General features: G+C 40.0%; 1 protein-coding gene across 1 annotated transcript in view; it reads left to right on the top strand.

The window, feature by feature from the left end:
• RAPH1 (Ras association (RalGDS/AF-6) and pleckstrin homology domains 1) overlaps positions 1-15109 on the top strand; it is an 89364-nt gene that overhangs the window by 63011 nt on the left and 11244 nt on the right. Inside the window, exons 5-10 of the mRNA XM_058664892.1 lie at positions 7551-7628; positions 8062-8221; positions 9295-9416; positions 10469-10534; positions 12007-12150; positions 12604-12714. Of these exons, the coding sequence (XP_058520875.1) occupies positions 7551-7628; positions 8062-8221; positions 9295-9416; positions 10469-10534; positions 12007-12150; positions 12604-12714 (681 nt within the window). The remainder of the gene's footprint in view (positions 1-7550; positions 7629-8061; positions 8222-9294; positions 9417-10468; positions 10535-12006; positions 12151-12603; positions 12715-15109) is intronic.

The following is a 15109-nucleotide window of genomic DNA, read 5'->3' as shown; positions in this document are numbered from 1 at the left end:
AATGCAGTAGAATCTTAATTATGTTGTACATTTATTATATTGTAAAAAAAATGCTTTACGTTTGACTTCTAGTCTTTAATCCATACTGTGAGTTTCCTGAGCAAACTTTGCTTTCTAATTTGTGTTTATATTATCATCTCATTTAATTAAAACATTTACCTGTATAAACAGAATCTTGATTTATGCCAACTTTGTCAAACTATAAGGGAAAGCTGCAGCTTTTACCTTTCACTTCATCGAGTGTTTTCCATCCATCCGGCTGGGTGTTCATATGGCTGGTATTTTACATCAGCCTAAAATCTTTCAGTATGGCCACCTTTAATTGGGAAATAATAGGGCAGAGAATTGAATATGTTTCTGTCTACTATCAAGTCTATGTGTCTATGTTGCATTATCTTCTTTAAGTACTGTAATAGTAAATTCAAGAATGTCACGCTTGTATATGGTTTCTGGCAAGTAATGGATAATACCATAGAAAATGCCTTGAAGTTATTATTACTGTGTCTAAGAAGGTATTTTTAAATTCATTTTTTCCTAACCTTGTCAAATTTAGGAAAGAAGATGAATGTAGGAAATTAAAATCTCTACAAGGAACAGCTGAAAGGACAGACACTGTTCTCTTGCCTGAGTTCCCACCAGGGAAGTACAGAAGGCTAAGCAAGCAGTCTAGCTGTGTACTTTGTAACAACAGCAGCAGTTCTGTGTCTCTGTATTGTTTTCCTGGAGTCCACACCTCACACCTTTAACTCGTACATCATAGCTTCTGTTCTGTATCAACTCCCTCCACTGATAGCTGCTAGGGGTTTTCTGGAAGATCATCAGCATGTTACTACCACCTTAAACCCCAGACATGTTTGGCTTCCTTACCCACACTCTCCTTGAGGCCCCACGATATGAACAGAGGTCAGTCTTCTCCCCTGACATTTCTGCTCCCGTGCAGGCTGCTGCCATCCTCTCTGACTCCAGATTGAGCCCTCTCGCCATCCTTGGCACCTTTCCTCTCCTTGACTGTCTCCAGTTCAGGGAAACCTTTCTTAGACTTCAGGGTTTATTGAGTTTGCCAATTCATTTTATTCCCATTGCCACCACCTTGATAAAGGCTGTTACTGAAATACTAAGTTACCCCTTCATAACTTTGTACACTCCTCTCAGATTGGTTCACATCTTCCCATTTCCTTTGCTGAGCTATTCAGCAATATTTATTGAACTGTATACTGTGCTCTGTGCTGAGATACATCCTATAAACTGTGCGTGTTTCTCATTCTCGGGAACTGTTTGCTTATGAAAATGGATGATAAACATTGACAAGCAAGTGTGAGAAAACCCTTTGAACCATGCCCAGTGGGAGGAAGGAATCAGGGTGAAGGAGTGGGGCAGATGGAGGGGAGGGGTAGCCGTCCATTTCCCTTGCCTGTGGGATTAGAAGAAGCTGGAAGCAGAGGGAGTGAGGGGAGGAGCTGGAAACGGCCATGTGGTTGAGGGAAGGTGCAGCTGTCTTGATTTGGAGCAGTAGGCAGCGGTCACATCATTCAAGCCATGCAAAAGCACATTTTCTTTAAATGCGGTGTAAACCTACTGAAAAGAATGACTTAATTCACCAGTTCAACCCAGTTTTCTGAGCAGTTTCTGCAGGCAGGTGAGTGCTTACAGTCGCAAGAATACGACAGTCACGAGGGAAAGTTGCTTGCTCTGCCGCAGAGAGAGCTGTCAGGTAAGGTTAGGGTCAGTACAATCAGGAGCTTCTCATCTGCCCAAGAATTAGTTCCATTGACAATGAGCAATGGCTGCTACAGCTTATCTTCTTCCATCATCTGCTGTTAACTACTTCCTGTATGTTGCCCTGCTTATACACAACCAGAAATTTGAGCAGCAGTGTGAAGAGTAGCTAAATAGTGAAGTGGGAGGAGAGGGAACAATTCCTGAGCAAGTCAAGCCATGGCGCCTCTTAGGTGAGCTGATGTCCGTTCTCTTTCCATCAGAGTACCTGGCTATTTGGAATTTAAGATGGGAATGCAGTTCACTCTGGCTTTCCTTACTGAAGAGCCTGGTGCCATGGTTCCTAACGCAGCACCGAGGCCTCTGGTGAACATAGTGGGGCCTGCCCTCTCACATGTTGAGACCCTGTAATAATCATTAGTTAGTACCCAATAGAGTGAGCCCAGGAGTACTGTGCGTCAGGCCTGATCAGCAAAGAGAGTGGGTCTTCTTCTATCATTAATCCAGTTATCTCTGTTCTACTGCAAGTGAAATAACATCGCATGTAGAGTTCTGACCCAGGAGCCTCTGCATAAACCATATCGTGCAGTTTCCTCTTTGAGTGGCAGTAGCACCAGAACAGTGTACCATCAGTGGGCAAAGTCCAGACAGCTGGTCTGATGCCCTTTTATCTCTGGTGCTGTTCTGCAGAGTTCCTTTGACCTGGAGAGTTCACGTGACACAGCGATGTCCCTCTTTTACCCTTCCTCCTGTAGCTCTGTCATGGATGACACATATCCGTTCCTTTATGTCTTATCTCTCTTGCTAAATACATCTGAGTTCCATGGAAGGCTAAACTTTATTCCTGCAAATAGACAAGCCTGGCACATAGACTGCACACACCTGCCAAATGATAGAATGGTCATTTAGTGACTATCAAAGTTGAAGAATTGCTCTAATTGTGACCTGCCCTCCCCCTTTTTTCCTTCAGAGAACTTATTAAATTACTGCTAACATGACTAAATGTCCTTTATTTTTGACAAGCAGTTGTATTCACTTATACTCCAGAAGTTTAAGCTATAACCTTTAAGCACAAATAAGCTGCACATTATAGCAGGAGGAGCAGGCGGTCAGCCGGCAGCCATCTACATGGGCTTGGAAAGGTAAAAGGCTTTCTGCACTTCGTTTTGTACAGTGAATTTCATAATAATACTGGCTTTGTGCTGTTGGAAATTAAAGTCTCAATTTCATGGCTTCTTCAGGAGAAAGAAGCTAGTTATTTGACTTTGAGTTGCATTATAAAATAGTGTTTCATAGATACTAAACTGTTTATCAGCCCAAGTTATCTTTGAATTGCTTATTTCACACAACCTTTTAAACCTGCTGCATCAATGAAATAAACTAGATGCTGAAGAAACTGTTGACCACTGTTAGCCTTTTAATATCAATTGACTTTGTTCTGAACTCAGAGACTTAATTTCTCAGTGGAAGGAATTCATTAACCGTCTCTTAGCAACTGGTAACGTTCTCAAAATACACGTGGTCTGACTTTACACTACGGAGTGTTCTAACATTTTGTAACCACAGTGTTGGCTTTCATTTAATCATACGATCTTCACTCAGTTTTTGTCCTTTATGTAAATTTGAGGAGACTTGACATTTGATGGTAGTTGATAGCCACACTGGAGTTTTTCAGTAGCAAACAGGTTGTCTCTTGCTGTGTTAAGAGAAAGGGAGACCCAGCGTGGTAGGCTAGCAGCTAAAGTCCTCACCTTACAGGTGCTAGCATCCCATATGGGTGCCATTTCATGTCCTGGCTGCCCCACTTCCTGTCCAGCTCCCTGCTTGTGGTTCTGCACGTAAAGCAGTCAAAGGAAGACCCAAAACCTTGGGACCCTCCACCCGCACAGAAGGCTTGAGGAGGTTCCTGGCTCCTGGCTTTGGATCAGCTCAGCTCCAGCACTTGTGGCCACATGGCAAGTCAATCAGCAGACGGAAGATCTTTTTTCTGTGTTTCCTCTTTCTGTGTATCTGCCTAATAAATTAAAATCTTAAAAGGGAGGAAGAAAATTTAAATTTCCTATGTGTGAGATATCTTTTATTCATGTTTAGGAAAGTTGTGAAGAAAGATAGTTGAAATATATAGGGCAGAGGCCCGGCACAGTAGCCTAGCAGCACAAATCCTCACCTTGCACGTGCCAGGATCCCATTTGGGAGCCGGTTCTAATCCCAGCAGCCCCATTCCCCATCCAGCTCCCTGCTTGATGCCTGGGAAAGCAGTTGAGGACAGCCCAAAGTCTTTGGACCCTGCACTCCTGTGGGAGACTCAGAAGAGGCTCCAGGCTCCTGACTTTGGATCAGCGTGGCTCTGGCCATTGTGGCTGCTTGGGAATGAATCAGCAGACTGAAGATCTTCCTCTCTGTCTCTCTTCCTCTCTGTATATCTGACTTTCCAATTGAAAAAAAAAAATAGGGCAAAAGGCATGTTTCAGCAGAATATGAGCTAAGGAAAGTTTTGTCCTTTGTATTAAACCTGGACTACAAACACTAAACATAAATACACCTTGCTGTTATAAACTGTTGGAAGTCTTCTAAGTGTATCATCTAAGTCCATCAACAAAGATTGATTGATTGTTCACATATTGCACAGTGTTCTGTAAGCTAAGACTTTTTTTCTCCAAGTTCAGGTTAAAAGACATGGTTGTGGCCTAACCATACAAAGCAGATGGAAATAGAGTCTGCCACAGAAGATCTTACCGCCTAGAGGAAGCATTAAATATCGTAAACCCTGGAGTCTGATGAAGTATTTTCATTTCTAGTTTTGCTCCAAAAGCTCCATGGTCAGTTGGCTCCTCAAAAAGTTTCTAGTAAGGATTATCTCTGTAATAAACTTGGAGAGAATAAACTAAAATTTCCCAATGTTGAAATTAAGGAATTAGTTCTTAAATTTGAGTTTGATGAAGTTTCAACAGGTCAATTTATGTACGCATTAAAGGAACATTGTAAGTAAATCTGACAGCTAAATTTGAAATTGTTAAAATAGCCCCAAATAGATGCTTGGTGTAAAAATTATTTCTGATTGATGGTTGGACAATATAATTTGTTTAATATGTTAGCTGCTTGTTCCTGGCTCTGGTTTATTTAGTCCTTTTTTCCAGCCTGTGGGGTAGAAAATATTTCAATTTAAGCTAACACTATAATAGAAAGTTTGTATCAATGCTTAAAAATTAGCACTGATTATATTCCATTGTATTTGATAAATTTAAATAGAAGCATGAAATGCTATTTTTGTATTTAAGCAATATCAAAATGTAAAGATTTTAATATTCTATTTTTTAAATAAGTATTTTTTAGACCCTTTCTAATTTCAAGGCACACACACATACCCTTTCCCCAGTGTGAACATCCAAAACACATAACGTTCTGCTGTGGACATGCTGCACCACAGTGGTACCCGCATTTGCTGTACTCATTCACACTGCCCCCACATGGCATTACCGCCCACAGTCCATAATTTACGTTGGAGTTCTCCCCTGGTATTGGCATTTTACAAATACCGATGTGTATATACTACTGCAGTGTACAACTGGCAGCTGATGTTAATTTTTTAACTACTAGCATTTTACTGTCTCCATGGCTTTGATCTTTCCAAAGTATCATATACTTAGAAGTAAGTGTGTAGCTTGTTTAGATTAGTTTCTTTGACTTGGTAATATGTATTCGAAGTTTCCCTCTATCTTTTTGTGTCTTGATAACTTCCCTCTTTTTAATGTCAAATTATGTCCTACTGTCAGAATGAACTACAGTGTGTCTGATCCAAGTTTTGGAAATTATGAATTATGAATAAAGGTGCTGCAAACATCTGTGCACAGGTTTTTGTGTGGACCTGAGTTTTCTGTTCCTTTGAGTCAAGGAGAACAGTTATTGGAACATATGGTAAGAGGATGGTCAGTTTTCTAAGAAACTGCCCAAGTGAGTTTGCCATTTTGCATTGTTACCGGTGATGGATGAGGTCCTATTGTCCTTGCCCTAACCAGCACTTGGTGAGGATGTCAGAGTTTGGAATGTGGCCATTCTGATAGGTGCTTGGTGGTTGTTGCCATCTGTTGTAATTTGCAGTTTCCCTTGTGGCAGATAATGTGGAACCTCTTTTCATGTACTTATTTGCTACCTGTATGTTTTCTTTGCTGAAGTATCTGGGTCTTTTGCCTTTCTTCCCAATTGAGCTGTTCATTTTCTTGAGTTTTCAGAGTTCTTTGTACGTTTTAGATAAGTCCTTTATCAGAGACATCCTGTATGAATATTTTTCTCAGAAATTCTGACTTGTCCTTTCATTCTCTTGAATATTCCCTTTCTTAAAGATGTTCTCAGCTTTGAAGACATTCTTATGTCTACAAATTAATTGTAATATTTTAAAGAATTTGTCCGTTGAGGAGCTCATGTTTATATTTCAAATACACAAAGCGTTAATTCCTTTTTTCCTAATCAGTCTTAAAAATCAGTTCTTAGGGACAGGGAAGTGAAATTTGCAAACACGTACAGGTGAATTCTCTCTTTAATAGAGAAAGAAATTTTGTTTCTCTAAGATTCATTTATAACCTGCTGTTCGGAAGAAAAAGATGTGTTAGGTTAAAATGTAATCAACGTGTTATAATTCTGCCATTTGTTCATTTGTGTAAGGAAGTCTTGCTTTCTCTTAAAATAACATGTCTTGTTCTCTGCTAATTGTGTTTTCAGGTAGTATTTCCGGACTGTGCTCTTTGTGTTAATTTGGTAGCTGCTTTCACTGAAAGGGATCAGGTTTCTTGCAGACCAGCCCAGTGCCTTCCAAGCCAGTGTTTTCCTCAGTGTCCCACAGGGTAGTGAACACTGGGATTGCCGTGAGCTGGGGAAGACAAGTGTGAAGCTGGTCTTGTTTTTGAAAGCCATTAAATAAAGCGATATGTAAGATGGCCCTTTATATTTTTCTTAGACCTTTTCTAGAATATTCAGTGACTTAGAAATAGAAAATATTTCTTCGTAAACAAAGGATTACTTAATGTCATTTTTGTTTTCAATTGGAGTTTAGTGCTACAGTATATGTTATGGCCTATTGCTGGAAATTACAGGTAAGTACTGCTGTTAAAATACTATTTGCTGTTATACAGAAAGCCAAATGCTTAACTGTATTTTTAGTTTTTCATCGTTCATAATCTGTTACTAGAAATTACATTATTGAAAATTGCATTTAGCATTTAAAAATTTTATGAATTAATAGAAGTTTAAGCTCGTGGACAAGGAGACAATTATAGTTTTTTGAAAGCGGTGCAAATTTAGACATTCAGGACAGCCTCTTACATTATGCTAATGAGAACATTCTACAATTTTTATTTATTGAGGACTTTCAAATAGTGCAAAGAAGGAGGCTGTGTTTTGTTCTTACTGTTAATACTTTCTATAGCGATGCTACAGTGTGCAAGCACTTGCCCGTTCCTTCCTGGCGGGGAAGGGGTCATTTAGGCAAGACTGAGCGACCCTTCAGGCGTGACAAGTCAACAGGCCCTCAGAGGGCAGCTCAGGTTTTCCCTGCCCCCAAACCTGACGTCTGTCTGCTTCGAGTTGACAGAATCAGATTTACAGAATTTGATTGTATTGCAAAACATTCTAGTGTAAGTTGTCTATATCCTTATACAAAATGTTCTTTCCTTACAGTGTGTATTCTTTATAAACTGAGTTATTTCAAAAATGTGCTCTGTATCAAGTATGTGAAGTTATAATAAAATTCCATGCTGGAAACATCCTTAAGAATGAAAAAGACTCCTCAGGTATTCCCATTGCCTTAGCACTGATATGCCTGGAATGGTTTGTGTTCACAGGAAGAACAGGCAGCGAAGGTGAAAGCGGAGAAGATCCGAGTCGCCCTCGAGAAAATTAAAGAGGCACAAGTGAAGAAGGCGAGTTGTGGGGTCTTGGTTTTGTGTTTGGTTTGCGGGGGAAGGTCATAATCGTTTTAGGGATTTGTTAAGAATTTTCTTTATATGACATACCTGCAAGATGTGGGGAGCTGAAAGTGTATTTATTTCTGGTAATAATTTTTTTTTACTTGGAGTATTTCTTGTGGGTAAAATGCACTTTTAAGAAATACTCTAAATTCTCCTGAAAGAATAGGACCAAATTGTTTTAATAATTATGATATTACCTGTTGTTAGAATTTAAAAGGCTTTTATTTAGTTAGGTTATTTGGTATCTAATTTTTTTTACCTTGTCTTTCTTTGTATTTTACCTTTTAATTTAAAACATGTCAGTATATTAAATAATAATGGAAGATTGCTTTTCTTGAGGACAGATTTTAGTTTGTATCTTAATTTCCTTTTCGCCTGTTGGCAGCTGGTGATCAGAGTCCACATGTCTGATGACAGTTCTAAAACCATGATGGTGGATGAGAGGCAGACGGTGAGACAGGTGTTGGACAACCTGATGGATAAATCTCACTGCGGCTACAGTTTAGACTGGTCACTGGTGGAGACTGTGTCTGAGCTACAAATGGGTCAGTAACAGCATTGCTTTAATGTCCATGAGAGTCCAGTAATTTTTATGATGATAAAAGCATTTTGAGGCATGATTTTATTTTTTTCTCAATTATTGTAGTTCTTTGATATGTCTAGTTCACCTCAGCTTTCATAATCGTTAAAACAAAGTTTGTTTTGTTTTTAAGAAAACTATTTGTTCCTTTATAAGAATTGCATAGATTGACAGATTTATTGAAGACTTTTAGGTTTATTTTCATTTGTACTGAAGTCTTCATAAGAGCATTTTTAAGGAACTAGTATCTAGAACAATGTATATTTAATATATAAAATATGTTCTTTGAATTCAGAAATTAGACAATATTTCTGTGTTTAAAATTAAACCACACTTATGAATCAAAGCATAGCAGTTGTGGAAATGTCCTAAATGCCCAGAACTACATACCATTGGAAATACTTAATGCCATGATGTATAAAACATAGCTGATGTGCTTTATCTTTGCGGGTGGAATGAGGGACCAGCACGGTGGCATAGTAAGTTAAGCCTCCACTTCCAGTGCTGGCATCCCATAAGGGTGCAGGTTTGAGTCTTGGCTGCTGTGTTTCCAATTCAGCTTTTGGCTGATGTGCTTAGGAAAATTCAAATCCTTAGGTCCCTGCATTCATTTGGGAGACCCAGAAGAAGCTTCTGGCTTTGGAATGGCTAACCTCCTGCTACTATAGCCATCTGGAGAGTGAACCAGAGGATGGAAGATCTCTCTCTGCTTCTCATTTTCTCTGTGTAACTCTGCCCTTCAAATAAAAATAAATAAATCTTACTGGAGCGGGAGGAGGTGAAATGAGAGTAGGCTAAAGCCTGAAGATGCCCTGCAAGTGACAAGACTCTAGTCTAGCCCTCATTCCTCCCTGTCACTTGGTGTGGCCTTGCTAGAATCACTTCACATCACTGGGACGTGTTTCCTAATCACCTGAGGGCCAAGGGCCCAAGTGTCAGGATTCTGTGGTTGTAATGGGAATTACCCCATAAGGTTTCATGTCCTCCATACACTTTTAATAAATACTGACAAAATACTGATGTCTCATTTTGAGCCAGAGAGAATCTTCGAAGACCATGAAAACCTGGTTGAAAATCTTCTTAACTGGACAAGAGATAGCCAAAACAAACTTATATTTATGGAACGTATAGAAAAATACGCACTTTTCAAAAACCCACAGGTAAGACTGAATAACTTACAGAGCTCAGGATCTTTAAATGTGTGTCGTCTTTTAGTCTGTAACTGCCAGGTTGATAGAATGAAGAGATAGGCAGCCACCTGATTGGCGTATAATAGCTGCAGAGCTTGCAGGAGCCTCCTGCTGCACAGGGGTAGCTACGCGGCCCGGGGTCAGTCTGGCAGCGGCGGACAGAGCGTCGCTTTGTGGCAACAGGAGCGGCTCATTTTCTCTGCCCTGTAATGTTGCAGTATGTTGAAGCCACATGCTGGTCTGCTGAGTTTCACATTTCAGTAAAGCAAAATGCTTGACCGCTCCAGTCCCTTTGTTCAGCAGTCACTTTGATTGCCCCCCCAGAGATTAAAAAAGTCACAGTAACCTTGATTGTAAGTGGCTTCGCATTCTAGGGTATGTTACCTCAATTTGTTTAGTATTGTTCCATATTCCAGAATAGTGTTTGAGTTGGTATTTCCCGGGGAGTAAGGGAAGAAAAAAGAATTCCACAGGAAAAAAGTACTCTTAAGAAAGAAAAGCAGTGCTAAAGATATGGAGTAGTTATTTTTCATGTGGCTTAATTGTGGCACATGTTTTTCCTGGTTATGTTGGTGAAACCTACATAATTATTGTAGCAACAAATTTTATGTTTTGAACAATTAAGATAATTATACTAACAGATTTTATACATCAGTTGAATCGAGCAAATAAGATCATTATAGCCTCAGAGAATCCAAACCCTAGAACATAAATTTTCTGCATCTGTTAAGTCCACCACATTTTAAGCTAATTGACCTTATTTGTTGTACTCAGTAAATTGTAAACCTTCCAGCTCCTTTAAATACAGCTTTCATTAGGTATCTCAGAGCATATGTGTCAGCATTTGGGGATTTGCGAGAGGGAAGTTTATGGAACAATTCATGGCAAATGGGTAGACAAGGAGAAGGCTGGAGTCAAGCATGTTGTGATGATGGAACTTGTCAAAAGAATGTTCTCACTCGGGATTGGCAGCAGTCAACTTAAAGAATCATACCAGTATTTAACTTTCATTGTTTTTCCAGAACTATCTTCTGGGGAAAAAGGAGACTGTTGAGATGGCAGACAGAAACAAAGAGGTGCTATTGGAGGTATGATCCCCTCATCTGTATTCTTATAAAACTAAAATATCCAGTACCTATTGCAGTCGGGTGTGTCAGTGCTGTGTAGAGTCCCAGTTGTAAGGGAGAGACACCTCTTGTCTTTGATACCGTGAGGAAGAAATTAACTGTATGACCACATTAAGCCACTGAAGAATGTTTTAAAAAACTAGTATTTTTACCAAGCCTAGCAGCCAACAAAGGGGCTGCTGAGTGGGAAAAACAGCTAGTTGATGAAGGATTTGGTTGTATTGCTTTTACATGCCCACACAAAGGGCAATTCGAATGGGTCCTACCTGTTTACAGATACTTCAAACCTTATCCTTAAATTATTCAAAAAAAATTTTTTTAATAATGACCATTATTTGATACTCTTATTTTTAAAATAAATTTAACACAATTGCACTTTTTGCTTTTGCTAATTTTTAATAAAGAAACATCTGAAAAGACTCTTATTTGACAACAGGTAGTTCGGGAAATGACCAGCACTTAGTTTTCCAGTGACGGCAGCTACACTTAAGTAAAAATACTCGTTAGACTAAGCATAGGGATGGAATTCAAATTTTCAAATATTTACATTCCTTTCACTCTTGTATTAAATATTTTAAAAATAAATGTCCTCTATCTTGGCATTGCATAAGTTTTTTAAAATTTGCTAATCATTTACTCGGCATGAGTCATTTACTCAGCTTTATTTTTTTTTTAAAGAATTATTTATTTATTATTACAAAGTCAGATATACAAAGAGGAGGAGAGACAGAGAGGAAGATCTTCTGTCTGATGATTCACTCCCCAAGTGGCGGCAACAGCCGGTGCTGTGCCAATCCAAAGCCAGGAACCTGGAACCTCTTCCGGGTTTCCCACGTGGGTGCAGGGTCCCAAAGCTTTGGGCCGTCCTCAACTGCTTTCCCAGGCCACAAGCAGGGAGCTAGATGGGAAGTGGAACTGTCGGGATTAGAACCGGCGCCCATATGGGATCCCGGTGTGTTCAAGGCAAGGACTTTAGCCACTAGGCCATGGCACTGGGCCCCTACTCAGCTTTATTTTAAAATATATTCCTACTCAACTTAATGGTGAATGTAAATATATTTTTAATTTGCAGAAAAATAAGGTTTAATACTTTATTAACCCTGATTCTTGATAAGTTTGATAACTGGTTTACACATAATTAATTTATATCATGCTCGGTGATGTTCAAGTTAGTTTTTCTTCATTACATTAAGTTTTTAGGTAGGAATTCATTATTACACTTAAGACAAGCATTTTACTTAACATTTTAGTATTGCTTTAGTAGTTCTAAAATGAATTCCTATTTAGGATGGAAAGTTTTGTCTAAGGTAAAATAAACCTGATGCCATCCTTACTAATCTTGTTATAGAGCCAGCCATTTTGTAGGGGTACACGTTAATTCTTTTCTGCAAATCCAAGATTTGTGTGTTTCCAAAATCATCTTGTTATTTTAGGAATGTTTCTGTGGAAGCTCTGTAACTGTACCAGAGATTGAAGGAGTTCTGTGGTTGAAAGATGATGGCAAGAAGTCCTGGAAAAAACGTTATTTTCTCCTGCGAGCATCTGGCATCTACTATGTCCCCAAAGGAAAAGCAAAGGTGTGTGGAGGTGCCTGGCTGTGGAGCCTCTTTGTTACGCTGCCTGCCTTTAGCTTGACGTCTCTATGCTGGCAGGTTGAATCTAGGTTATTAACTGGTTCGACTCATATAGAACATGCAGAATATTGTTTATGTTGAGCATCCCTGTACTTGCATTTTAGGGACTGACTTGGCTATTTTCTTGTTTTTTGTTTGTTTTTGCAGAGGTTGACTCTACTCTTTCACAGTTAATATACTTTCCCATATTTACAAACAAGTCAGTGTTCTCTCTTGAGTGACAAGACAGGGAAATGGATTGCCTTTGTAGCTACATTCCAGGCTAACGAAAGAACATGTTAAGTAGCAGTCATTTCTGCCTAGCATAGTTTTGGTAGTCAGCTAGAAATGGCTAGCAGGTAGGACACCTGCTTGCTTGTCCCTTGTCCACTCAGCCTCTCGGGTGTTTTGTCACAGGTCTCTCGCGAGCTGGTGTGCTTTCTCCAGCTGGATCACGTCAATGTTTACTATGGCCAGGACTACCGGAGCAAGTACAAAGCGCCTACAGACTACTGTTTGGTGCTGAAGGTAAATATAAGTCTCTTTTTAGGAATTTTAATTGGTGGTAGATGGAGAACAATTTACTACAATTTTACAATAGTTTAGGACTCTCCCAAATCTGCTATTTTTGCTGTACTCTAGGTTTCAAAAGGAAGAGTGAAGGATGATAAGAAGAAGCAGGGTGTGCTGTCACAGCCAGTCTCAAGCCAGTGCGCCTTTAATTAGGTTAATGTTAACAAGGGATGGTCGCTGGGGTGCACGCTTGGAGTCATATCTGTAAAATGTGTTTGATTATGAATTTGAGACTCATTTTTAAAAGCAGGCTTACTTTAGGAAAACTTAGAGCCAGCTGTGGAACAGCTTTGTTTCCCCTTGTGTCCTTACTGAGCAGGACCATCAGGGCACCCAGCATCCAGAGCCTGGTCTCATCTTCTGGCAGCAAACCGTGAGAACTCAGGCATGGTCATGGCCTCTCTGAACTGTATGGGGCACACTGTTTTCTTCTCCTTCATCCAGGCTTGCGAGCTTCTCACAGTTACTATTTCTGTTCTTTTGAAAAGAACTGATAACTTCAAGCATATTTTTAGTGAATCTGTGGGAATGTTGGTAAAGACAGCATACACGAACTCAGGGAAATTATTGAGATAATATTTTTTATTGGCTCCATCTTAGCCCTTGATAATGACTAGGTCTAGATGCCTATGTAATCACATTTGAATTCACTTACCCACTGCCGCATCTCCACCCTTAGGAGCAAATGCCTTCTAAAAAGTCAGTATGGAGTTGCTTAATCTCCCAAGTGTCTAAAACAAAGTCCAATTTCCCTGGGAGTCTCTAAGACTGTGATATCAAGATTACTTTTCTGAGATATTGCTTGCTTAGTATTCGTGTGTCTCACAAATGTATTGTTAAATTTTCTAAGAGATTATGTGATATGTGAGAGCGTTTTCTCTATTATGATGTGTACTAGTATATTTACATTTTAATCTTTAATAAGGAAAATGTTTTGGAAGATGAAAAACACAACCTCCGTCCTGATAAGGTTCCAGAGTGCAAGGAGAAAAGTGTGATGTAGCTCTTACATAGCTCAGGAGCCCTGCAGGAAAACGAAGGCCCAGTAAAGAGGCTAGAGTCAATCGTATAATGGGTTGGACAAAGAATAGTACATCGTGAAGAGGCATCAAAACTGTTTTAGCAGGCCTAGAAGATAGTTTTGTTTATTGACAGGCAGATCGGATTTATGAAGAGAAGGAAGGACAAAGAGAAAGATCTTCCAGACGCTGGTTCCCTCCCCATACGGCACCACAGCTGGAGCTGAGCCAATCTGAAGCCAGGGACCTCGTAACAAGAGTCACTTCGGGGGCTCTGTGTTGTCCTTGAGAACCCAGCTTCCTTCCATCTTTCCCTGTCCTGTTCTCTCAGTGCAAGGGATGCTCACCTCCCAAAGAAACTCCTGTAGCTCTGGCATCACACTAAAACCAGTCGGAAAGGGATTGCTCTGTGTGATTGTCTTTTCTGCTGAGAAGGAATTGTTTCCTAGAAGCTGCCCACTAATCCTCGCCTTGGAGGCTTTCACAGAAGCCCTGCTATGTGACTTACACCCCTGCCCCGGATTTCCATTAGCAGCAAGCTGGGTTTTGGAATGAGAGCTGGGTATTGGGCCAGGCACTGGGGTGGAGACGCAAGCTTCCTTCCTGGTATCTTAACCAGCAAGCCAAGCTGCTATTTAATCTGTTTTTCAGCCTGTAGAATTCTTACATTAAGAATATTTTTTACGCAAGGATTTTTTTTTCTTTTGTAATATTTTGTGTAATTCATATTTGCTTTTAGTAAAGGTAAGCTTGTATTTTTTTAAAATGAGGAATATTCGGTGTATTAAATTGGAAACATACTGCTGGATACAAATGGTAGAAATAAGAACTACCACTTACTAAAGAGCCTTCAGATAATGGGCCTGCACTAAAAGCACGAAGACAAATTGGTCTCGAGTCTGTCCCTGTTCCCAGATTCAGAAGCTCAAGTAGATGGATCCTTCCACCCAGAGCCTCACACACGTGAGGATGTAAAGGCGTGGCTGGGGACGGACTCTGATGTCTTGTTGCTAACAGTGTTGCTTCCCAATGCCCGCTCGCTCCTGAGTCCTGAGTTCTCTCTCACAACGTGGGAAGCAACTAGTGATGCCACCCACCCAGGAGCATCTGATCCAGCTCCTGGCCCCTGAGCTTGACTTGCCCACCCTGGCAGTTGCAGGTGTTTGTGGAAGGAACTAGAAGATGGGAGACCTTGTCTGTCCCCCTTTGCCTTTCATATAAGTAAACAAAACACCAAAAAAAAATGACATCTTTTTTTCTCTGAGTCTTTCCAGTGAAATCCAGGATTGGAGAAATATACAAATTTGCAGAGGGTAAATCTAGAAAATGCA

Source organism: Ochotona princeps, chromosome 5, assembly GCF_030435755.1.
Source record: "Ochotona princeps isolate mOchPri1 chromosome 5, mOchPri1.hap1, whole genome shotgun sequence".
Classification (NCBI taxonomy): Eukaryota; Metazoa; Chordata; class Mammalia; order Lagomorpha; family Ochotonidae; genus Ochotona; species Ochotona princeps.
Note: the sequence above shows the minus strand (reverse complement) of the source record. Positions and strands in the feature narration are given on the sequence as shown.